Below are 26,018 nucleotides of genomic sequence, written 5' to 3'. Positions count from 1 at the left end.
TTTATTTGTCTGGTAAACCAGATCATGCGCAGTCATTAAAGCACAGATCACTGTTCATTTAGTGTACGGAATGTACGGAAAAGTGACGGTTATCACAAAACATGCATGTGTTTAGATCATATTTTTGTACATGAACATACAAGATTCAGAATCACTATGATAAACTACTTCAAGTTCATCCAAAATCACTAAGAAATTATAAGATCATAATAATGGTTTTAGTTTTTCTTATTGTTTTTCAATTGGGTTTGTTATGTATGATTCCAGATGTACTTGTTTATTAAGAAAATCAAGAGTTATGAGAATGTAGGATTTAGTTATGATTCTTACAAGTTTGCTAATATAAACAAGATGAAGATATGAAGATGGTGATGATCCAAGAACTCCAAGACTTGCTAATATGCTTCAAATGTATTCTCAAGCTTCACCAAGGTCTTGAATCATCCAAGCTAGCTTGATAATAATGTGTTGTAAATTTTTGAAAGTGAAGTTGGATGTGGCGGTGTCCTGGCCGAAAATTGGAGAGAGAGAGAGAGAGAGAGAGAGAGAGAGCAAGGTGATGAAAAGGTTTTCGAGTTTGTTGGAAAATGGAAGAAGATGGATTGTTTAGAGGATTCTGCTTGATCTTGTTCTTCCACTAATCATCAAATTCGGCTTCCAACACAACAACTAGAGATGAGTGGGCAAAAGGGGGACCCACCCCAAACCGTGAATCATAAGGGGGGGGGGTGTTTTGTATTTTTTTTAATCTTGTTTAAATTTTTAAACTTCAAGATCTTGTTTATTTTATATAAAAATTTCTATAAACTTTGAATGTCCTGTCGGTGGGGTCGAGGTCCAGAAAAGCTTTGGCTCGTTCAGCGGTTCCTGGCAGCTCAGCAAGACTCGCGAAATTTTTCACTGAAAAAAGAAAGCAAATCAATAGATGGTCTGAATGTAAACGGGTGATAAACAAAAATCCCATCTCCTACCCTTTGAGATCCACCTAAGAGGCAAAGTGTCCCCCTCCGGCAAAGAATCTCTCTTAACAAAGAAAAACTGATTCTTCCAAGAAGAATCATTTTTCATAGTTTTTAAGACAGGGATTGGTTGGTGGGGCTTAGACTTGAACATAAATCAGTTAGAACCGTGGGTAACAAAGGTGTACAGATAAGCCAACTCATGGGCGTCGAACTGCAATCCCTCTTTTCCGATGACTTCTTCAATGTTAAACAGAGCTCCCCATAGCATCGGTATCACTTGACTAAAACTCATGCCAGTGTATTCGAAGAAGCTCTGGGTTAAAGGGGGAAAAGGATATGAAACCCTAGGAGAAAAGGGAGTGCATGGAAATAAATCCATGCTTCCAAGACGGCATCGCTTCGTGCAAATGGATCAACGGGTCGGAAAACAGTTTTTAAAGGAAAGCATTCAGGTTTTGGATTTCTGGATCTGTGAACTTACAGATCTTAAGAGATAGGTCCTTTAATAGGTTTTGTGATTTGGGTGAATCATCGGACTTTCTTTCTGGAACCAGATTTTGGTGAGGAATGAGTATGCATCTTTGCCGAAATTCTAATTTTTTTAGAAAAGAGAAGAGAGAAGGAGAAAGCTATACATGAGTGATAAAACTGGTGGGGGAATTATGATGATTGATCTTCGGATTTTAAAAGAATGGGAGTTAGCAATTCCCTATAAGTCGCTATGATGTTTCATAGCCTGAGCGAGTCCAATCGTCTGCCAAAACGGCTAATTTGAATTTAAATGAATTTGCCACCTGTGACCATAATCACAACCGCCATATTGGAGGCAATTGTTAGGGCTGATTTTCATTCTTTATGGATTAGTGATCCTTATGTGTATCCGTGATATGTGATCCTTAAAATATGCAGCGGGTACCGGAAGGATCAAGGATCGTTAGCTCATATAACAGTTTCTAATAATTGTCTTCGGTATGTTGTTATAATTTTATGCAGGTAACTAGGTGGACTTGGTCAAGCTGGAATATCGTGGAATATGCTTGGAATTAAGCACGTGCAAATGTGGAATTAAACGTTATGGGCGATCATGGGAGCTTACATAATTCTCGTTTAGTTAGTTATTTGATATTTCTAAATATAATTATGGGATTTTGAGCTCATTTAGATATAGACACGACACCCGCACACTCTCGCAACATTCAAACTGCTCTCAACACTCTAGTGATCGGTAGTTTCCATCACCCGAGGTTTTTTGTACCGGAGATCTTCTAAAGATCAAGGGCTTTTTCCTGGTATAAATCTCGGTATTCATTGTCATTTACACTTTAAAATCATTTACATTGTTGTTCAAACACATAAGCACTCTACCTCACAAACAAAATTTGGTTACATTATCCTTAAACTGATTTTTGACCAAAACATATTGTTCTAAATGATAGTCTTCATGTCTTCACTTCAAACGACGGTCATAGCATGTATCTTCCAAGCTATACACATGCATGCATGAGTATATAAATATCCAAAGGATGGTGTTGCATGTGATGTTCCAAACAAGAGCATGATGTAATACAAGTGATACCCATGTACATCATTTATGCGATGGCCATTATACACTATGGTTTTGAATTACCACACCTTAAACCATGGTGTCATGTAGTTTGGTCTATTATCATCTTGGACTTTGTGTCATCTTGAACTTGTTCTTCGAGTCGAACGACTTCGGTCGTAACCGGACATCAGTAGATATATACATAAATGCATCAACAATAAATCATTCCAATTTCGAACACATACCTCACATTTTAATTAAAAAAATAAAATATAAATAAACATAATTTGATTATATGCATATTATTTTGTATATAAATTATGAAATGGTTATCAGTTATACAAACTCCTTTTTTAAAATGAATAATTATTTCAAGACATAATAATAGTAAGGTATAAAACAAATACATATGCACAAAACCTCAATCAACTGAAGTGAAAAACATACATTTGTGGGAATTTGTCCAATTGCATTCCTCATTTATGCCCTAGAGAGTATAAGACATACCAAGTGAACTTTCTTTAGTAGACCATTCATCTCTAATATTAGCGCGATAATAGCACATGACGGTACCAAGAAAAATATTAGCGCGATAATAGCACATGACTGGGATAATACGGATTGCTAAGCTTCCAATCAGTAATGCATCTGTTAAAAACTTTGCAGCATTTACCCACCTGCCCTAAAACAACATAAACACAGATTCAATTCAGTGCATATCCAATAGAAATCAACGTTAATTTGGGTAACGGGTCAAAATGGAAGACCTTTTAGAGGGCAAACGGGTCCGTTCGAGATGGACAATGATATCTAATGCTTATGTAGATGGAATAAAAGATACAGATAAATGCAGACAAACCCCAATATTCATTGGGGAAGGTATTGTGAGTAGGGTTAATGAAGATAATTCTGTTACTAGCTATACAGTTGTGAGAGTAGAACAGCTCAACTCACCCTCAAATTATCTCAGTTTAGACATGTATTCATCTGAAACCGGGGAATGGATTGATTATAGGTTGCCTTGTCTTATCCGGTGCAGCTCCTGTAAGATTTAATGGGACTCTTCATTGGTTTGTTTATGATCATGGTATGGTTGATTTTGATCCTTATAAGGATCCCAAATCTTGTCGACTAATCACGTTTCAAGCTGACAGGGATGCTCAAAGTAAGGTTAGGGATGATGGGCTTTATCGATTATGTGATGGGTGCCAAGGAAAGCTTCGGTTTTATCAAGTGGCGCCTGATGCGAGTTCATTTTACTGTTTTAGTAAGTGGGATTTGATAGATTATGAGAAAGGAGAATGGTATTGAATTTTTACGGTGACCTGTAGTGATCTCTCATCTTCTGATCCTGAGTTGAAAAGCTGGTTGATGAAAGCTACTTTTCTCACATTATATCTTTCCGTCTATTTGATCTGGATATTGTTTATAGGGATTTTTACATATTTCACCCTTCTAAGATGGCTTATTACGTATCTCCCCAAATAAAAAAAAAACAATTACATATTTCCCATCCCTAACCCATATATATTACATATTTCCCCTTATCATTAAAAACACTCTTATTAAATGACTATTTTACCCTTAATGAACTATTAAATGAATCATATTTCCCATTTCTAGTATCATCAATTAATTACATATCTCCCCAATTCATGTAGTTTTTTTATTAATTCTTCTACTTGCTACTATTCTCAAACAATACCATAATAATCATAATAAAAATCCAAAGAATGCATTAAGAAATACCTGAATATCTCTTATGCAACCTTCACAAAACATGTGACCGCACCTTGTGGCCATCTGTTCAACTAGCGGCCCCATGCAAATTGGACACTCGAAGGTAGGTGGCTGCAGTTATAGTAATAAATCAATTTTAAATGATATGTTCATTTATAGCCAAAAAACTAAATAAAGTACTTGCAGCATTTAATCACAACGACGCTAATCAAATAACAATAAATTGTTACTAAAAAGCCATAGCACACAAGCAAGACAGCCCTTTAAGCATCAATCATTATAGCATCTCCCTCAAATCAAATACACATACACACAACACATATGTTTGTTTACACACAGAGAACATTACCATTGAACTACTAGCTCCTAGTGGAAAGTAGATCATGTTGCTTTGCCTGTCAGCATACTTTTTCCTTTTGGAGAAGAACGCTAAAACTGGTTGAAGAGAGACTAAGACTAGTGTTATTTTGTCTAATTTTTGTAGATTCTAAGTTGGAGATATATGTAATTGATTGATGATATTAGAAATGAAAAATATGTAAATATTCATTTAATAGCTCATTAAGGGTAAAATAGTCATTTAATAAGAGTTTTTAATGAAAAGGGGAAATATGTAATATATATGGGTTAGGGAGGGGAAATATGTAATTGTTTTTTTTTTTTTTATTTGGGGAAACACGTAATACGTCAGATTAGGAGGGGGAAATATGTAAACACTAATCAACTGTCACCATTAGCCCTTATATGAGCGCTCCGAATTGTGAGCAATAGCAACAACATTAATGATGTTGCCACTAAAAAGGTCGCCACTAATGCTCATGTTTCTTGTAGTGTCTTTGTGGCGTCATATAGTATGCGGAACAGAAGGCTGAATGTTGCTTGTAAACGCCCTCTCATGGCGTGTGATGGTGCCATTTGTGATTCCAAGATGGCCAACACCATTTCCTATTCCTTCTGTTCCATAGAAAGTGGTTATGCCAGAAGTTATTCCTAATTAATTTTTGTGTTCAATTATGAGTGTGTGTTTCCGATAACTTGAGTTTTGAAATGTTGTTATGTGTTTTTATTTTACCAAAGTAAGTGTTATTAAGGATGCTAATCATCTTAGCTGGTCATGAAAGGTTTTTATGCTTGCCAGGTCATATCCAGAAGTTTGATGCTCCAATTGTTATGTGTATTTGCAGTTCTACACCAACAATGGACCATTTGGTCGTAAGCAGAGCTGTTAGCAAATTCAAAGACTGGTATGCAAAAATAAAAAAGAGAGCAATTGCAACGATTTTGTGACCTTAAATGAAAATGTTTAGTCTTAGAATGGTTGCAACAGGGAAATTGCAACCGTTTTCCGGCCTTATACGTGGTCGCAAAAGGCCAGTTTTCTAGCTGTGTGTGTATGTGGATGCGTCAAAACACAATTAGAAAGCATTGTAGAAAACCATCACCTGCTAATTAACAATTTTCCTATATTAGAATAAATATAAGCTAGATATATTAGTTAGTATAATGTATTTATTTATATAGTTTAGTTTTATTATATGTAGTGGCGGTTATGCATCCAACCGTCAAATATATATGTATGTGTGAATCATAGATATGATTTTCCAATTCGAAATATACGAACATCATTCTTTCATTCCCCAAACACCCTAATCTGCATTCTTATCTCAATAAAGTGGTATCAGAGCCACAACGATCCACACTTACTAATATTCGCTGCAATTCTTATCAATTTTTATTCTCTCTCGTTCAAATGACAACATCAAATGGTGGGATTTAAACTCAGATCCCAAAAATGTTGGGACAAAATTATTATCATTGGCTCATTCAGATGAAGGTTTTATTAGAATCACAAGATCTGTGGACCAGTGTAGAAGAAGGATACAATCAACTGGCGGCCGGGGCATCAGAAAATGATCAAAATGCTCACAGGGAGAAAGTGAAGAAGGACAAGAAAGCGCTTCATAAGGCATACAGACAAGAAAGCGCTTCATAAGGTAGTGAATGAAACTGTGTTTGAACGAATCGCAACGAGCAAAACATCCAAAGAAGCGTGGAACATCCTTCACAAGGCATACAGATGAGAACATAGAGTCAAAACGGTAAAATTACAAACCCTAAGATATGAGTTTGATGCATTACGAATGAAAGACAGTGAAACTATAGAAGAATATATGAATCGGTTGTAGTAGCCATAGAAGAGTCAAAAGACATGACAGCCATGTCGACAGAAGAGTTACTAGGGATTTTCAATCTCATGAACTAAGCTTAAAACAATATGATGATGCACCTGTCGAACAAGCATTTCAAATACAAAGCCAAAACCAGAACCGATCAAGATTTTTCAGATCGGATTTCAATGGAAAAGCAAGAGGCAGGGGAAGAGGAAGGTTTAGCGGACAAATCCGCTATTATAATTGTCAAAAACTAGGGCACACGACACGTTTTTGTCAAAAAGGGGACGAGAATGATAAGAGCAACAATGCTCTGTTACATGAAGATGAGCCGGAAGAAGGGACGATGAAACTCTATTTATGATCTTTAACGTAGAAGAGATAACCAAAGAGGATTGCTGGTATTTAGATAGTGGATGTAGCAATCATATGACCGGCAACAAGAGTCTATTCATTTCACTAAATGAATCAGAAAAGAAGGAAGTAAGAACCGGAGACAACAAGAGGCTCAATGTATTAGGAAGTGGTGATGTAGCCATCAAAGTAAGAGGAGTAGAGAAAAGAGTACCAAACGTTTTCTATGTTGAAGGTCTAAAACATAACTTATTAAGTGTGGGACAACTAGTGCAAAAAGGTTATGAAGTAAACTTTCATAATCTTGAGTGTATTATCAAAGATCCAACAGGAAAGCACATGGGAACAGTTAGGATGACAGGAAACAAAATGTTTCCATTAAAGTTAAACTATGATGTTACCCCAAGAGTTTGCAATGTAATGACACAAGACATCTCAGTATTGTGGCATTGACGATATGGTCACATAAACTTCGAGACATTACACAACATGGGAGAAAAGGAAGTAGTAAAAGGTTTACCAAAGATGGCTTCCAAATCATCACAAAGCATATGTGAAGGATGCTTGTTTGGAAAACATGCTCGAAAGGCATTTCCTAAACAAGCAACATGGCATGCTACCAAGCCTTTGCAATTAGTATACTCCGATATATGTGGACCGATGAGAACTACATCTATAGGTGGATGTAGATACTTCATCACCTTTATAGACGATTTCTCAAGGAAAACATGGGTGTATTTTTTGAAACTAAAATCTGAGGCTTTAACAAAGTTTAAGAACTTTAAAAGATTGGTAGAGAATCAAGCAGATGCTAAGATAAAGACCATACGCACTGATAGAGGAGCTTACATAATTCTCGTGGAATATTCTTGGAATTAAGCACGTGCAAATATGGAATTAACCGTTATGGGCGATCATTGGAGCTTACATAATTCTCGTTTAGTTAGTTATTTGATATTTCTAAATATAATTATGGGATTTTGAGCTCATCTAGATATAGAACACCACACTCACACACTCTCGCAACATTCAAACTACTCTACACTCTAGTGATCGGTAGTTTCCATCACCCGAGCTAGGTTTTTTGTACTGGATCTCTTCTAAAGATCAAGGGCATTTTCCTCGTATAAATCTCGGTGTTCATTATTATTTACACTTTAAAATCATTTACATTGTTTTTTAAACACATTAGCACTCGACCTCACAAACAAAATTTGGTTACATTATCCTTAAACTGATTTTTGACCAAAAAATATTGTTCTAAACGAAAGTCTTCATGTCTTCACTTCAAACGACGGTCATAGCATGTATCTTCAAAGCCATACACATGCATGCATGAGTATATAAATATCCAAAGGATGGTGTTGCATGTGATGTTCCAAACAAGAGCATGATGTAATACGTTCGTAGCTGGACTATTTGTAGATGGGGCTCTGTCATGGTGGAACTTTCAGGTTCAGGCAATGGGCGAGACTATTGCGTATGCTTTGACGTGGGACGAACTGAAGGAACTAATGCGCAAGAGATATTGCTCTAGGGCGGAAGTCCAGAAGTTGGAAACTGAATTGTGGAACCTGAAAATGGAAGGTCCAAAGATAGCCGAATATGTGCAAAGATTTGGCGAATTATCACAAGTTGCATCGCGTTTGGTGGAACCAGAATCTAGGAAGATCGAACGTTTCATCGGGGGACTGGCACCTCAGATTCTAAGCCTGGTAACAACAGCTAAGCCTCCAGCAATCATCGAAGCAATCGACCTGAGTGTCGCGCTCACTGAAGAAGCGATTAGACAAGGAGAATTTTCCACTCTGGAAGAGAAGGAGGAGACTCCTGTAGAGTCATCTGGAGATAACAAGAGGAAGCTCGCAAATTTCAAAATGATTACTCGCGCGAGTAACAAGAAGAAGGCCAAAAAGGGAAAAGACTACATGGGTATCCTACCTAAGTGCGATAATTGTCTACGTTATCATGTCGGGCGATGTAAGTATGGAAAATGTGATAACTGTGGTAAGAGGGGGCATCCCAAGGAGACTTGTAGACAAGGTATTGAAAGTGGAAATAAAGGTCAAGATGATAGCAATAATCACGGAGGAAGCAACGACAATGACGAAGGCGGGACGAGTGACAAACAAAAACGTGCTGAAGGTTGTCTTAACTGTGGGAGCAAGAAGCATTTCTGAAAATACTGCCCTAAGAAGAACCAGGCACAAGGATAAAAGCTCAGTAGCAGAGCTAGGGGAGCACACCAGGAACCCAAGCTTGGATATCGGTACGTCCCATATTACTCAACGCTATGCATTTGCGCTGCTAGATATTGTTGCAAATTTTAGTTTCGCATTTCTAGGGGTTGAAAGTATGCTTGGTTTAGTAGTAAGTAAGTTAGATAACCCGCAGTCGATAGAACTAGCTAATGGGAAGCTAGTGGAGGCCAACTAAGTATTGGAAATGGCAAGATATGACCCGGAGAGCGTGAGTTTACGCTTGAGCTACTGCCAGTGAATTGAGAGACTTCAACAAGGTAATTGGATGGATTGGTTGACAAATGATCAATAGGAGATTGATATCCGCACCGCGACGGCAAACGAAGAAACAATCTTGACTCATGAAGGGAGATACGCCTCTGCAAATTACTAATTGCTTGAGGGCACGAAGGATGTTGTGTGACGAATGTGTTGTTTTCTTGGTTCATGTCGGGGACAGGGGGAGCCGAAGAACCAAAACACGAAGATATTCCTGTGATAAGGAAATATCCTAAAGTCTTCCTCGAAGATTGGCTAGAAATATCTCCTCAACAACAAGTCGAACTTCACATCGATTTGATTCCAGTCACCGCATCTGTGGTAAATGCACTCTACAGACTTGCACCTTCGGAAATGCAAGGATTGACAGTGTAGTTTCAGTAATGGATAGAGAAGGAAGATAACAGACCAAAATTTCCATTTTGGGTAACCCCAGTTCTGCTTGTCAAGTGAAAGGACGATGACTCTCAAATGAACATTAAACTACCAAGAGCCGGACGAGCTAGCCAACAAGAGTCAGCGACTCTTGCAAAGGATTGAAAAACTACTTATTGGACTAACTGCGAGGATCCAACCCGTATTTCCCGACCGATCGATGATCGAGTAGCTGTAACTTCAGGAAGAAAGTATACCGGGGGAAAATTTGTGGGACAATATTTGTTTTAAACGTACACAAGAATGACGTTTCCTACACGATGCACAGAACGATTCTACACCGAATAAGAAACTCTGAGAATCTAGGAAACCTGTACTTAGGAGCATAGGGAGCCAGTCCAGATTCACAAAGGTCGTTACTTAGAAACCACGTCCGTTAACTCAAGCAGACACCATTAACCTGACACATATGCCAGTTCCGTTGACCAAACCGAAAGTACTTGAATTTCTTTTACTTCTAGCGAGTAGACGTCTACATCTCTACTCCCCTTAATGGTAGTTGCATCATGTTAATTTTCTTCGCAATGAGCGAACACATATTTGCTTCGATATCTGGTTATTTCTTCATTTTAGCAGATACTCATTATTCCTTTTCTTGGAAGCTTATTTGCCATGCATACACCATTTCCTACGCATGCGACTTCAATTCCTTTAAGTTCAAATGTTATGACGCTAAATCTAATTACCGAATTGTGAATTCGAATGACCTATATTATTGTGATTGTTGACTCTTTTGCTATCAAGTCAACACAACCTCTTGAAACTTCATTTATTTTAAGTTACATTCATGGTTTATCTTTGCGACCATGCCAAGATTTCCTTTATTGATACATACGTTTATTGTCGGATTACGTTGAAACCAAGTTCAATTGCTTGAACTTATCCATTTCGTATATTCAGTTTAAGACGTCATAGGATGTATTGAAGGCATCATATTCAACTATTTTGCAAAGATTCTTTCGTTTCGAGTCGTGGATCTACGACTCCACTAAATCGTTTGATCGATTTCGATACCTCGCGGTGATACTTACACAAAATTGAAGCTTGCGCTTATTTGGTTACTCACTTCATACACGGATTAAATTGACTATTTGATAATTTGCCCTAAATCCGTCTTGTTTATCACGATGAAATCAGTCTCAACTGTCACACCCCGAAATTATCAGAGCTGGCGTGACTGGACTGGTATCTTCATTGCACAGCGGAAGCAAATAAGCTAAGACTTCAAAAAATTGAACGCCTGCTATGTACTCGAATTTCCAATGATTCTCCTATTCCAACCGTGCCATAACTTTGAAAAGTAACCTGAGAAGGAAACATGCGAAAAAGTCAACATAAAGTTGAGCAAGTTTATAGTTTGTTTGTAAAAGATTTGAAATAAATCTTTTGAACAACCGGTTTGTGAAATAATGTAGAGAAAACGAATTTAGAAATCATTTTCTTGCAAAGTTATATGGAAACTTTGTATTTGTAACGCATTATGTTCGTAAAACCATGTATTTGTACTCGTATTTGTAAAATTTGTATAACCGTCAATGCCCACCCTGACCTTGACTCCATGCCCGCATAATCCTATGCTTTGTATTTATATGAGATACGGTATGTAATTTGTAAAAATTAGGTATTTTTGTAAGTATGTATGTCCCTGGTATGTAGCAATAAGGAAAAAGAGATCACCAATGGTTTGCAAAGCCATTGATATGTGTGAAGTGATGCAGGAAGACTCAAACCTAGCAGATTTGTGCGTCGGGCACTTAGTCACCACATGGTCCACTCGGCGGACTCAGGAGTGGGGCTCGCTACACCCAAATAGATCTATCACTAATGTCCCTCGGTCCTACAACAAGGATTAATGGCCTTTAGTTCTACCTACCCACTCACATGGTCTGAACGTCCCAACCCTCCTTATGCTAACCATGCCATGTATAAAAATGTTTGTATTAATTGTAACATGTATTTACCCCAGTCTCTAAGGCTGAACCTCCCCAGCCACTAAGGCTGAACCTTCCCAGCCACTAAGGCTGAACCTCCCCAGTCTCTAAGGCTGAACCTCCCCAGCCACTAAGGCTGGACCTTCCCAGCCACTAAGGCTGGACCTTCCCAGCCACTAAGGCTGAACCTCCCCAGCCACTAAGGCTGAACCTCCCAAGCCTCTATATTATCACCAGACGATCCATCCCTAGTTATGGAAATCATTCACGTTTCGAAAATACGCATTTGTTTTGTAAAAACCGATATTTTAGTATAAACCTTTCGTAAATCATTTGAGTTCCTCGAAATCCATTCGTAATATGATTTAGAAATACGAGTTTTGCGTTTGTTCAAAACTGTGTATGTTCTTGCAAGACGTGCTTTGTCTAAAAATATACAGTCCTTGTTTATCGAAAACTTTGTATGTTTTCTGAAAAACGTGCATGTCTTTCCACCCCCGAAAACATTTATAAAAATGTAAAATAGTAAAAAGTGGAGGTTATGAACTCAGCTGAATATTCCTGTGCAAAGCTAGCTAAATACGACTTTGCGATGTCGTTTCCAAGACGAGACTCGCTAGCGTGCATTCTGCAATATTCCTAACAGGGAATATCTAATAAGTTTCTAAATATACGCAGTAACTAAACTACGTGTCACCGAGCTCTACCGAATCGTTAATCGAACGATTCGACGGTTTTAACGAAAATGACTAAGTTAAACTATGTTTAGCTCACATAACGTCGTTAAGGATTAACAAGTCTTGGGAAGACTTAGTTTTCATGAGCTTTATAGTATATAAATATTTAATAAATATTTATATAAAAACATATAAATATATCGTCTTGCAAAATTGTACGTGTATAAAAAGAATATTCATCTGAAAATTGCATATAACAGACTTGTATATGTCGAAATATATGTAGATGCCGTTTAGGCGTTTTAAAATAAACATAAAAAGTTATATTTATTTAGTAAAAGAATTGTTTATTTGAAGTCTGAAATAAATAGATAATCTATATCTATTTTATAAAAGGATTCGCGATGTGCGAACTTTAAAATAAATATATAAGTTATATTTATTTTTATAAAACAAATGCTTGTCGTTTGATGTTTCAAATAAATATATAAACCACATTTATTTTAGTAAAACAATTGTTGTGTCATTTGATATTCGAAATAAACATATATTCTATATGTATTTTTATAAAAGAAGTCGTGTTATTTGACGTTTGAGATAAATAAGCAAGCTATATGTAAATGGGATAAACGAAAGCGGGTTTTGGCGTTTTAAAAAAAAACAATATAAGTAATTATATTGATTTTTATAAAAGATTTACGAAATTTTCAAGCTTAAAAATAAATATAATAACGATATTTATTTGCTTTAAAATGATTTCCGAATAGTTGTTTTCGTAAGTTGCAAAGCGTTGTCGAAAGTAATTATTTAGTTGTATTCGTTCTTCATAAAAGGTTACTTTAATCCGATAGTTTGAATTATTTTACGGATTTTCTCGAAAAACGGACAGAGTTTCCTCTATTTTTGGACGCCCTCGGCAACACATGTTGTTGTTATTTTTCAAAAACCAATCAACAATTCAAACAGTAATCATTTCAACAGTGTATTGGTATGTTTAAGTGACTTATATGCTCCAGTTAAATATACGATTCCGCAAAGTTTATATATAACAATTTTATTATATGATTTGGTTTGAGAGCTCGGTTCCACAAGTAAAATAATCTCTAAATATCATCAACATAAGCTATAAACGTGACGTTATTATTTACCAAATCCTCGTGCCGTTCCGTCGATTAGTATGACTGAGTTGACCCACAGTTTGACTGAGTCGACCGGCTGAGTTGACCGGGTTTGACCCAGGTTGGCTCGGTTTGACTGAGTCTGACAAGAACCGTACTGTTCCACGAACTCTGACCCGAAGCCACTTGACCCGGACCGAACCGTTGACCTTGCTGAACTTGATCCGAACATGTGAACAGAAGCCGTGACCCGAACCGTCTGACCCGTACCCGCTGTGTTGACTCGCACCGAGCTGAGTTGACTCGCATTGTCTGAGTTGATCGAGTTGACTCGAACCACATCTGAAATTGACCATTCTGACCAAACCGAACCCGATCTGAGCCGAGACCCGAATTCCGAACCCGAATCTATCCCAAAATTTGAACCACATCAGAACCTACATACTACACGAACAAAACAAAACCCGAATCGAACTATATATAACCTGAGCTGAACCCAAGTCGGACACCCCTATCGTCTTCGGACTCCACAACCGTCGCCGGCGATTTCATCGAGCACCATCACCGCTGACCTCATCAGCATCATCACCTTCGACCCAGTAGCCATAACATCACAAATCGACCCATCAGTTCATCAGATCTCATATAAACATAAGAAAGGAAATCGGTGAGAGGGGGTTTACCGGTGAAGCCTGTCGGATAAAGACAAGGACCGGCCGGTCCTTGACGCCGACCGTCGGACCGGGTCTCCGACCGCCAGGTCAAGACGCCGACCGCCGGACCGAGTTGTTTACCAGTGCTGCCATTGCTGATGTTCATCGGAGGGGGGGAGTCTGTCGCCTGAGAACCGAGCCGAAGTGATGAGGTTTCCCGAGTGGTCTGCCGGAATACGACCAGCACCAGCCGGCATGTCGCGGGCGCTGTTCATCAGAAAAAGAGGACCAGGAGAAGTGGGTGTGTGTGAGGGGAGTGAGGTGCCGGAAACCGGCACCGGCCGGCCAGATTCTGCTCCGGTCGCCGGAGTTTAGTCGAGAGGGAGAGAGAGGGCCAATGAATATGTGTGTGTTTGTTGTCTGGTATCAAAATGAACGAAGATAAGGTTCAACACTTATTATATATATTTAGAGTTTTAGTTAATGGACGTTGGGCTTGGGCCCAAGGCCCACAAGCCCAATCGCTTGTTTTGTGTGGCCCGTTAATTTCAACGAAACCCGTTATCATAACCCGATTATCGTAAAAATATCGTGAATTATAAATTTTTTTTAGTTAAAAATATAAAATAGTGTCGGTATTCGATGTTGGACGCTTTCGTTAGTCGGTTGCGGTAAAAATCGCGAAGAATTACCTCGTTGCCGTTTCTAATTCGTTTTCTTCTCCAGTTTCGACTGTAGTTACTAAAATTTGATTGCGAAGCTAAAATATATCGTAAAAATTTTATATTTGTCGGCGTTATCAGTATTTTGTACGGTGTCAGTTCGTTGTCGTTTATCGTTGCGCAGTTGTTCCGAAAATCACCATATATGCACTGTAGCGTCCGACAAGCGTTCCTAGGCACTCCAGAGGCCTAATTAAGTTAATCTACATCATAAACATTATTTATCATCGTTTTAAACATATGTTAATCGCTTAATTAAGCTCCGTAAATCACCGGTTGTCACATTCTCCCCCTGTTACAGAAATTTCGTACTCGAAATTTAGACTATGTTATCCCCTCGTAATTGTGTTGTTCACAGGTAAGTCCGAATAATAACAAAGTGAATGACTGCGTAATCGAAACAAGACTTATTCGAATCATGTGAATTTAATGACATTACTCAACAATAAGAACCCAACGGTTTAAAGGAAATGTGTCTCAGTAATTGATGTCAAAGGAAACGAGACGTATAGGTACAGTCACTAATGTGACTAAGTTAACAGGAATTCAACAATGAACAGGAACTTCGACCAATCGAATTCCATATGAACGTTTACAATGTGTAAATGAGTTCTAGAAGCAATAACATCCACTGGATGAACTTAGAATCAACAACCTCAAATATAATAGTTTGCATGAAACGCTCGATCGTGATCAGCACAAGCTGCAAGTTATATCGACGCCACAAGGTGTCGCAATGAATGAAACAATTCAATAATAGAGGTGATCGAACAAGTATCACCTGTGTTTTACAGTCAATTGAAAGCGCAGTGAAGTAAATATGAAAATTTGTTTCAAATGACATTATAGAATTTTCAATTGAAAATGGAACATCAAAGAAATAATGTTTTCGATCGAAGACGAAGAAGCAATGAATTTCGCAAAACATTCGATCGATAAATGAATGTACCGTTAGTAGGTACACCGGAATTTAAAATGAGCTGGTGTACCATTGTCTTAACGCACGATTGTGTTAAGACTGCTGTAATATGATAAATCAAAGCGGATTTTAAGCAATAAATAAATAGTTAAATCTGTGCATGAGACATGTAAACGAGTTTAGCTCCGGCTTCAGACAAGTGAAAATACCACCACAAGGTGTCGAAATCAACAAACAATTTAATGGAGTCGAATGCCCAACAAGTTTACTTCAACTTGGAACAAATGAAACACTTGTTAAAACGAATTTGAATATGATGTCTTCAATACATCATATGGTATCTTGAATTGAATGAGTGAAATGAAGAAGTTCAAACAATCGAACCTGGTTTCGGCGCAAGCCGATAATAAATACATGTATCGACAAGAAAACTTTCGGCATGGTCGCAATGAAAACCATGTATGTAACTTGAAAGAAAAGAAATTTCAAGAAAATGTGTTGACTTGATAACAAGGGAGCCAACCATTACAATAATGCGAGTCATTCGAATCACAAATCAATAATTAGGTTTAGCGAATCAATATTTGAACTTTTGATGAAACGCTCATTCGAAACGAAACCACATGCGCAACAAACGATGCATGCGTAGCATATGAATTTTCAAGAAATGAAGCCTATGAATATTCGCTATACTGAAGGAAATGATCGTGATACAATGACCATTAAGAGGAGTAGAGATACCAAAATCTACTCAGTAAGTGTGAAAGTCGAAATTTTAACAAAAGAAATTTGAGGACTTTACCTGGGGTTTCGTGTGACGGCCGGTTATTAGTTGACATTACCATGGAATGTCGAACTTAGCGTATTCGTCGTTAACTGAAATAGGGGGATGTGGAGGCATACGTCTTTTCCTTGGAGTGATCCGTGTCGTTGCAGGGTCGCGTGACAAGTTGTCGTGTTTTCTGGTCGTTAGTCCTCCTGCTCACAGGAATCTAGCGTCGTCATTGAATTACGCCATCGTGTCTTTTAAAAGGCCTCGCCTCGATAGTCGTATGTGTCGTACTTCCACCTCCGTTGACATATAGCTTAAGTTTCACGTATACCTGTGCACTAGCGTTATGTTTCGCGTAAGACGTGATGTACTCCGACATCCGTTGACGTAAAGACTGAGTTCCATGTATTCTCGTGCACTAGCGTTTTTGTTATGCGTAGGCTGCCTGCTCGGGAAGTTAGAATATCATAGACAATATGGATAATAATATGTGCCCGAGTTAATATTCGCGGTTCCTACGTGATGACCTTTAATGAACTTAGACATAAGTTTCCGAAGGTCTTAAATGCATGTTTCCTAAACTCTCAGAGTTTTGTTTACCGTGCGTATTTGTTTTGTGAACCGTGTATGAAGCACCACAATAGCGTATGTTTAAAAATCAAAATTCTGACCTTTTTTGTTTTCGGCAACGGTTGGAGACCATATTCGAGTACTAGGCGTTCTGTACGTATTAATAGTCTAAGTCCCAGAGAAAAGTGAGGTTAGAGCCTAGGTATTCCTACAGAAACCTAATTCGCTGTAACCTATAGCTCTGATAACAATCTATCACACCCCAAAATTATCAGAGCTGGTGTGACTGGACTGGTATCTTCATTGCACAGCGGAAGCAAATAAGCTAAGACTTCTAAAAATTGAACGCCTGCTAAGTACTCGAATTTCCAATGATTCTCCTATTCCAACCGTGCCATAACTTTGAAAAGTAACCTGAGAAGGAAACATGCGAAAAAGTCAACATAAAGTTGAGCGAGTTCATAGCTTGTTTGTAAAAGATTTGAAATAAATTATTTGAACAACCGGTTTGTGAAATAATATAGAGAAAACAAATTCAGAAATCATTTTCTTGCCAAGTTATATGGAAACTTTGTATTTGTAACGCATTATGTTTGTAAAACCATGTATTTGTAAACTCTCGTATTTGTAAAATTTGTATAACCGTTAATGCCCACCCTGACCTTGACTCCATGCCCGCATAATCCTATGCTTTGAATTTATATGAGATACGGTATGTAATTTGTAAAAATCAGGTATTTTTGTAAGTATGTATGTCCCTGGTATGTAGCAATAAGGAAAAAGAGATCACCAATGATTTGCAAAGCCATTGATATGTGTGAAGTGATGCAGGAAGACTCAAACCTAGCAGATTTGTACGTCGGGCACTTAGTCACCACATGGTCCACTCGGCGGACTCAGGAGTGGGGCTCGCTACACCCAAATAGATCTATCACTAATGTCCCTCGGTCCTACAACGAGGATTAATGGCCTTTAGTTCTACCTACCCACTCACATGATCTGAACGTCCCAACCCTCCTTAAGCTAACCATACCATGTATAAAAATGTCTGTATTAATTGTAACATGTATTTACCCCACTAAGGCTGAACCTCCCCCGCCTCTATATTGTCACCAAACGATCCATCCCTAGTTATGGAAATCATTCACGTTTCGAAAATACGCATTTGTTTTGTAAAAACCGGAATGTTTAGTATAAACCTTTCGTAAATCATTTGAGTTCCTCGAAATCCATTAGTAATATGATTTAGAAATACGAGTTTTGCGTTTGTTCAAAACTGTGTATGTTCTTGCAAGACGTGCTTTGTCTAAAAATATACAGTCTTTGTTTATCGAAAACTTTGTATGTTTTCTGAAAAAATGTGCATGTCTTTCCACCCCCGAAAACATTTATAAAAATGTAAAATAGTAAAAAGTGGGGGTTATGAACTCACCTGAATATTCCTGTGCAAAGCTAGCTAAATACGACTTTGCGATGTCGTTTCCAAGACGAGACTCGCTAGTGTGCATTCAACAATATTCCTAACAGGGAATATCTAATAAGTTTCTAAATAAACGCAGTAACTAAACTACATGTCACTGAGCTCTACCGAATCGTTAATCGAACGATTCGACGGTCTTAACGAAAATGACTAAGTTAAACTTTTTTAGCTCACATAACGTCGTTAAGGAGTAACAAGTCTTGGGAAGACTTAGTTTTCATGAGCTTTATAGTATATAAATATTTAATAAATATTTATATAAAACATATAAATATATCGTCTTGCAAAATTGTACGTGTATAAAAAGAATATTCATCTGAAAATTGCATACAACAGACTTGTATATGTCGAAATATATGTAGATGCCGTTTAGGCGTTTTAAAATAAACATAAAAAGTTATATTTATTTAGTAAAAGAATTGTTTATTTGAAGTCTAAAATAAATAGATAATCTATATCTATTTTATAAAAGGATTCGTGATGTGCGAACTTTAAAATAAATATATAAGTTATATTTATTTTTATAAAACGAATGGTTGTCGTTTGTCGTTTCAAATAAATATATAAACTATATTTATTTTAGTAAAACAATTGTTGTGTCAGTTGATATTCGAAATAAACATATACTCTATATGTATTTTTATAAAAGAACTCGTGTTATTTGTGTTATTTGACGTTTGAGATAAATAAGCAACCTATATGTAAACGGGATAAACGAAATCGGGTTTGGCCGTTTAAAAAAAAAAAAAAACAATATAGGTAATTATATTTATTTTTATAAAAGATTTACGAAATTTTCAAGCTTAAAAATAAATATAATAACGATATTTATTTGCTTTAAAATGATTTCCGAATAGTTGCAAAGCTTGTCGCAAGTAATTATTTAGTTGTATTCGTTCTTCATAAAAGGTTACTTTAATTCGATAGTTTGAATTATTTTACGGATTTTATCGAAAAACGGGCAGAGTTTCCTCTGTTTTTGGACGCCCTCGACAACACATGTTGTGGTTATTTTTCAAAAACCAATCAACAATTCAAACAGTAATCATTTCAACAGTGTATTGGTATGTTTAAGCGAGTTATATGCTCTAGTTAAATATACGATTCCGCAAAGTTTATATATAATAATTTTATTATATGATTTGGTTTGAGAGCTCGGTTCCGCTAGTAAAATAATCTCTAAATATCATCAACATAAACTATAAACATGACGTTATTATTTACCAAATCCTCGTGCCGTTCCATCGATTAGTATGACTGAGTTGACCCACAGTTTGACTGAGTCGACCGGCTGAGTTGACCGGGTTTGACCCAGTTGGCTCGGTTTGACTGAGTCTGACACGAACCGTACTGTTCCACGAACTCTGACACGAAGCCGCTTGACCCGGACCGAACCGTTGACCTTGCTGAACTTGATCCGAACATGTGAACAGAAGCCGTGACCCGAACCGTCTGACCCGTACCCGCTGTGTTGACTCGCATCGGGCTGAGTTGACTCGCATTGTCTGAGTTGAACGAGTTAACTCGGTTGACCGAGTTGACTCGAACCACATCTGAAATTGACTATTCTGACCGAACTGAACCCGATCTGAGCCGAGACCCGAATTCCGAACCCGAATCTGTCCCAAAATTTGAACCACATCAGAACCTACATACTACATGAACAAAACAAAACCCGAATCGAACTATATATAACCTGAGCTGAACCCGAGTCGGACACCCCTATCATCGTCGGACTCAACAACCGTCGCCGGCGATTTCGTCGAGCACCATCACCGCTGACCTCATCAGCATCATCACCTTCGACCCAGTAGCCATAACATCACAAATCGACCCATCAGTTCATCAGATCTCATATAAACAAAAGAAAGGAAATCGGTGAGAGGGGGTTTACCGGTGAAGCCTGTCGGATAAAGACAAGGACCGCCGGTCCTTGACGTTGACCGCCGGACCTGGTCTCCGACCGCCGAGTCGAGACGCCGACCGCCGGACCGAGTTGTTTACCAGCACTACCATTGCTGATGTTCATCGGGGGGGGGGGGTCTGTCAGTGATGAGGTTTCTCGAGTGGTCTGCCGGAATACGACCAGCATCAGCCGGCATGTCGCTGGCGCTGTTCATCAGAAAAAGAGGAGCAGGAGAAGTGGGTGTGTGTGAGGGGAGTGAGGTGCCGGAAACCGGCACCGGCCGGCCGGATTCTGCTCCGGTCGCCGGAGTTTAGTCGAGAGGGAGAGAGAGGGCCAATGAATATGTGTGTGTTTGTTGTCTGGTTTCAAAATGAACGAAGATAAGGTTCAACACTTATTATATATATTTAGAGTTTTAGTTAATGGACTTTGGGCTTGGGTCCAAGGCCCACAAGCCCAATCACGTGTTTTGTGTGGCCTGTTAATTCCAACGAAACCCGTTATCATAACCCGATTATCGTAAAAATATCGTGAATTATAATTTTTTATTTAAAATTATAAAATTGTGTCGGTATTCGATGTTGGACGCTTTCGTTCGGTTGCGGTAAAAATCGCGAAGAATTACCTCGTTACCGTTTCTAATTCGTTTTCTTCTCTGGTTTCGAATTTAGTTACTAAAATTTGATTGCGAAGCTAAAATATATCGTAAAAATTTTATATTTGTCGGCGTTATCAGTATTTTGTACGGTGTCAGTTCGTTGTCGTTTATCGTTGCGCAGTTGTTCCGAAAATCACCATATGTGCACTGTAGCGTTCGACAAGCGTTCCTAGGCACTCCAGAGGCCTAATTAAGTTAATCTACATCATAAACATTATTTATCATCGTTTTAAACATCTGTTAATCGCGTAATTAAGAGCGGTAAATCACCGGTTGTCACATCAACACGGTTGTGTGTTGAGGCAAAGGTACATAGATTCATTTCATATCACGATGTACCTCCTCACAATTCTTTCATTACAAATTGAGAACCTTGCAGTGTTTATTGCTTTTCATCTTCAATAAGAAACAGTGGTTCTTTGATGTTCCGTATTCAACTGAAAACTCTATGACATTGTGTAACTCAAATCTTCTGGCTTGTTTAGGTACGTGTTCATTTGATTTCCAACACGGTGCTTGTTCCATCACCACTATACTTGAATTATGTCGGTACGACGCCTTGTGGTGTCATTACAAACTTGTAGCGCGTGCTAATCATGGTCAACCGTTTCATCCACAACTGCATATACTTTCGTTTGACCTGTCATTTAAACATTTCTGATGCAACTACGAATCACCACAATGATATACCAGATTCGCTTGTATTTCATTCGGTGTACTTTCGAAATTTAAGAATGTCAACACACTAAACCTTACCATTCATTTATTCGGAAGTTGACAGATCATTTTCACGTTACTATCACATTTGAGTTATTGATTTCTTTTGAACTCATATAGCGGACGCTATGGTTTGTGTATGTCACACCCCCAAAATCCACCATGCGGAGTACCACCGCTTGGAGGCGTGACATGACCAGGATCGAGCCACCAATCATACTGAACAACGTATTTAAGTAAATAAAGCCAACCACAATACGATTGGTGACCAAAAGCTAGTTAACCGAGTTTTAAATTAAACAGCGGAAGCATAATACGTGATACCAAAATATGAGTCCATAGTTTATAAGTTAAAGTTCAAAAGCCAATTTTATAAGTTCATAAGGATTTCAAATATTAAGCACGGAACATAACAGTCCGTACACCACAACGACTCCTTCCTCGTGCAAGCTCCAAGCATTTAGCAACCTGTAAGGCATGTAACAACGAGTCAACAACAAAGTTGAGTGAATTCACAGTTGGTTGTTTAGTTATAGCATTTGTTTCGTAAATCATCTGTTCGTTTTGAAAACCATGTATCGTATAAGTTTGCATCGCGGTCTTTCTGACATGTTTACGAAGATTAGTGGGGGTTTCCCATGTGTTACTAGACCACGCGTATCGATTGCTACGAAAATATAAGAGGTGCCCTAAGTCAATGTCTATCAGCATTGACCCTTTGCCCATAGTCCATTAGTACACGCCCGTCCGACTGGCGCGGTGTGAGGTTTGTTAAACCTAATAGCGCTATTAACTAATGACCCGATCGCCATAGGCCTCGACGATTAAGTCGGTAAATGAGGGACTTAAAGTGATAGAGTTGATGGTCTTATGATCGTGTACGTAGGTTTTACGTACGTGCCCTTCAATCCGAGGACAGTAAAAAGTAGTCTAATAGAAATGATAGTACAAGTAGTTAATCAATCCCATTCCAAACCCCTGGGAATCCCATGCCTTAGAAAGAGTGTGAACTCACCTCGGTTTGCTCGGTTAGATTCTCAATATAGCTAACAGTCAAGGTCGGTCAATCACGTCCTAGTATGATTTACCAGTTAGTCATTTAGTGGCTTTCAAATAGAACACAAAGTTCCTACACGTATCTATCACATAACATGCATCACTTTAACGGTTTATGCCCTCTAAGTTTCCCATCCATTCCCCACTCAAAATCAAACATACGATAATGCACATAACATATATAACATGTTAGATCATTCACGGATAGCATACTCGACATTTAGACACGCAAGTCACAACTTATCTCAATTCAGCATTTATATTCAAAACCGGCTGTTTTCGGACATCTTAATAAAATAGTTATATTATTCCAAAAATTCCCAAATTTCTACAAGATGTCTTAAACGTTCCATATTTTATTGTGTAAAAATATCGGAGTCCGGTTCACTACCAATATTTTATAAAAAATCATATTCCGGACTGAACTCAGATTTATGTATTTCTGACCACAGTCCACGGAACAATTTATTAAAAATTCATCGAGTGTCCGATTTACGAAATTCCAGTGGGGTAATTACACATGCATCGGTTGTCATCTACTGTATAAATTTCATGGTCCGATTCCTCACAAAACTCAGGTTACGACTGAAAGTATGACACCCATTTATTGCTGGTCAAAATTCAGCTTAAGTTGCTGTTACAAATTAACACTTTAAAAATAGTAAACGGAGTCCAAAAATTACGATTCCGGTGCCATTAGAACCGTATTTCCTAATATCACATTTTAGACTCAAAATATCAGTTTTTTTGTTGAGTTTATGACCTGTTTACAGCCTGTTAAAGGCGGCTGAAAATACACATCAGCAAGCTGTTATCAGTCTAAAGGCTACTAAAACGCACACATATGATTACCATTCATTCTAATAATGATTTACAACAGGTTATAAGTTATTTACAGCAAACTAATACTCATATATTTCAGATTTATCTTGTATTACCATGTTTCATCATTATTTACTCTTTAACCAACAAGTTCATCACTCTAGCAAGACTTTTTAGTTTTGATTTTTAGTGTTCACGATTTATCCGACAAAACTCTTATTAACCACTCTAGACAAGATCAAGAAGAGGTTTAGAGTCACTTACTACTAGCTCGTGGCTAGGGAAGATCAAAGGCGTAAAAGTGGTGGATAAAAGCGAATAGAGAAGGTCCTTCCACTTCCGAACGCACCGAGCTTCGTTGTATGCCTTCTAACACCTATGTGTGCACTTAGAATGCTTCAAGATGATCAAGTGATGGTGGTGGTGGTGTTCTTGGGGTCGGCCGAGATCAAGAGGGGAAGGGAGGAGAGTAGTGTGTGTTTAAGTGTGTGTTGAAATGAGACTAGAACCCAAGGTGTCTTCTTATAACCCATCCATCCATTTTAACCCTTGTATAATGTGTCCATTATGGGGGAACAAGATCCATTTAACAATTGAAATAAAATCAATTGTGTAAGGGCCATGTTGGCCGTAGACTAGGTGGGGGGGGGTCTAGGTGTAGGTCTTAACCAACTAGTTAGTTTGTAGTTGAATTTCAAGTGCTAGTTAGGGATTTAGTTACTAGATATTTATGTAGTGCGTGATATGATATTCGGGGACCATAACTAGTTCAGAAAAATAAAAACGATGCCTCTGGTAATATTTTAGTGTTCCGGGTAATGTCCGGTTGTTCGGTTTGATACTGTTCCGTTAAAGTGCTTAATTAATCCGCAAAGTGTCTTTTATATATATTTTTGTAACCCTTTTAATTTCTAACACTTAGGAAATTATAACGAACTATTTAGTGACCTTTCTGTACACTATTAGTATATTAACAAGTACATGTAAGCATAACACAGATATCAGAAAGCAGTTAAGTAATTTTACACAGTCGTCAAGCACATTAATTATTATTAATAAATTGTACGGAATACATGGGATTTTGAGGGTTGTCACATTCTCCCCCTGTTAAGAGAATTTCGTCCCGAAATTTAGCGCGTGGTTACTGAGGAAGCTAGTTAAGTTGCGTTGTTTTCCTGATTTTCCTGGGGTGTCACATCATCCCCCCCGTTGATTTGGAATTTCGTCCCGAAATTCTGCAGTAGCTTCAGTCTCAGTAGTGGTTGTGTTTTTATTAAACAACTGGGGATACTTGAGTTTCATTTGGTCTTCTCGTTCCCAGGTGTACTCTGGGCCACGACGGGAATTCCAACGAACTCGGACGAGAGGTATTCTGGTGTGCTTGAGAATCTTAACGTCTTGATCCGTAATCTACTGGTTCCTCAACGAATCGCAGCTTGTCGTCGATTGTGAGCTCTTTGAGAGGAACTATGAGGGTCTCATCTGACAGACACTTCTTCAGATTCGACACATGGAATACGTTGTGAACTCCACTGAGTTCTTCAGGTAGGTTCAGCCTGTAAGCGAATTTGCCAATTCTCTCAAGGATCTCAAACGGTCCGACATAACGCGGATTGAGTTTGCCTCGTTTGCCAAATCGGACTACACCATTCCAAGGTGAGACTTTGAGCAGCACTCAATCCCCAACCTGGAACTCGAGTGGTTTTCTTCGCTTATCGGCATAGCTTTTCTGACGGTCACGAGCTGCCGCCATTCGCTGTCGTATCTGAGCAATCTTCTCAGTTGTATCTACTACAAGTTCTGGACCAGTGATTTGACTGCCACCAACTTCTGCCCAACAGAGAGGTGATCGGAACTTGCGTCCATACAATGCCTCGAACGGAGCGGCCTGGATGCTGGTGTGGTAGCTGTTGTTATATGAAAACTCCACTAACGGAAGATGCTTTTCCCAGCTGTTGCCGAGATCATGCATGCCCTAAGCATGTCTTTGAGAGTCTGAATGGTGCGTTCAGATTGCCCATCCGTTTGTGGATGATAAGCGGTGCTCATGTCTAATCGTGAGCCAAAAGACTTATGCATAGCTTGCCATAGTTCAGAGGTAAAACGAGCGTCACGATCAGAAATGATGGAGGTTGGCACTCCGTGCCTTGATACCACTTCTTTTAGGTAGATGTCTGCTAGAGTAGAAAACTGATCCGTTTCTTTGATAGGCAGAAAATGTGCAGACTTGGTCAGTCGATCCACGATCACCCAAATGGTATCATTTCCGCGTTGAGATCTGGGCAGACCA

The 26,018-nt window shown here is 38.4% G+C and overlaps 1 protein-coding gene and 1 long non-coding RNA gene across 10 annotated transcripts in view; both read right to left on the bottom strand.

The window, feature by feature from the left end:
• LOC110884972 overlaps positions 1–20,847 on the bottom strand; it is a 56,659-nt gene extending 35,812 nt beyond the window's left edge. Inside the window, exons 1-8 of one of the 8 annotated variants that reach the window (XR_004869511.1) lie at positions 20,464–20,847; positions 20,266–20,369; positions 19,794–20,188; positions 18,522–18,609; positions 14,137–17,503; positions 13,939–14,042; positions 13,484–13,861; positions 10,645–11,032 (exon numbers count right to left, since the gene is read on the bottom strand). This is a non-coding gene — a long non-coding RNA (uncharacterized LOC110884972). Of the gene's footprint in view, positions 1–10,644; positions 11,033–11,666; positions 12,298–13,324; positions 13,862–13,938; positions 14,043–14,136; positions 17,504–17,884; positions 18,040–18,521; positions 18,610–19,793; positions 20,189–20,265; positions 20,370–20,463 lie in introns of those variants that run through there. The other 7 variants (XR_004869510.1, XR_004869512.1, XR_004869509.1 and 4 more) reach the window with 7 other exon arrangements.
• Positions 2,782–4,878, bottom strand: LOC118483048 (TNF receptor-associated factor 6-like). 2 transcript variants are annotated; one of them, XM_035978613.1, is made up of 3 exons: positions 4,598–4,878; positions 4,258–4,359; positions 2,782–3,185 (listed from the first exon to the last, which is right to left on the bottom strand). In XM_035978613.1, exons 1-3 carry the CDS (start codon positions 4,631–4,633, stop codon positions 3,093–3,095), a joined length of 231 nt encoding a protein of 76 aa, XP_035834506.1. In that variant the 5' UTR covers positions 4,634–4,878; the 3' UTR covers positions 2,782–3,092. The 2 variants fall into 2 exon arrangements, with proteins under 2 accessions (XP_035834506.1, XP_035834505.1); XM_035978612.1 differs by having other exon boundaries at positions 2,782–3,190; positions 4,598–4,871.
• Positions 20,848–26,018: the final 5,171 nt, after the last annotated feature.

Source organism: Helianthus annuus, chromosome 10 (assembly GCF_002127325.2).
Source record: "Helianthus annuus cultivar XRQ/B chromosome 10, HanXRQr2.0-SUNRISE, whole genome shotgun sequence".
NCBI lineage: Eukaryota > Viridiplantae > Streptophyta > Magnoliopsida > Asterales > Asteraceae > Helianthus > Helianthus annuus.
Note: the sequence above shows the minus strand (reverse complement) of the source record. Positions and strands in the feature narration are given on the sequence as shown.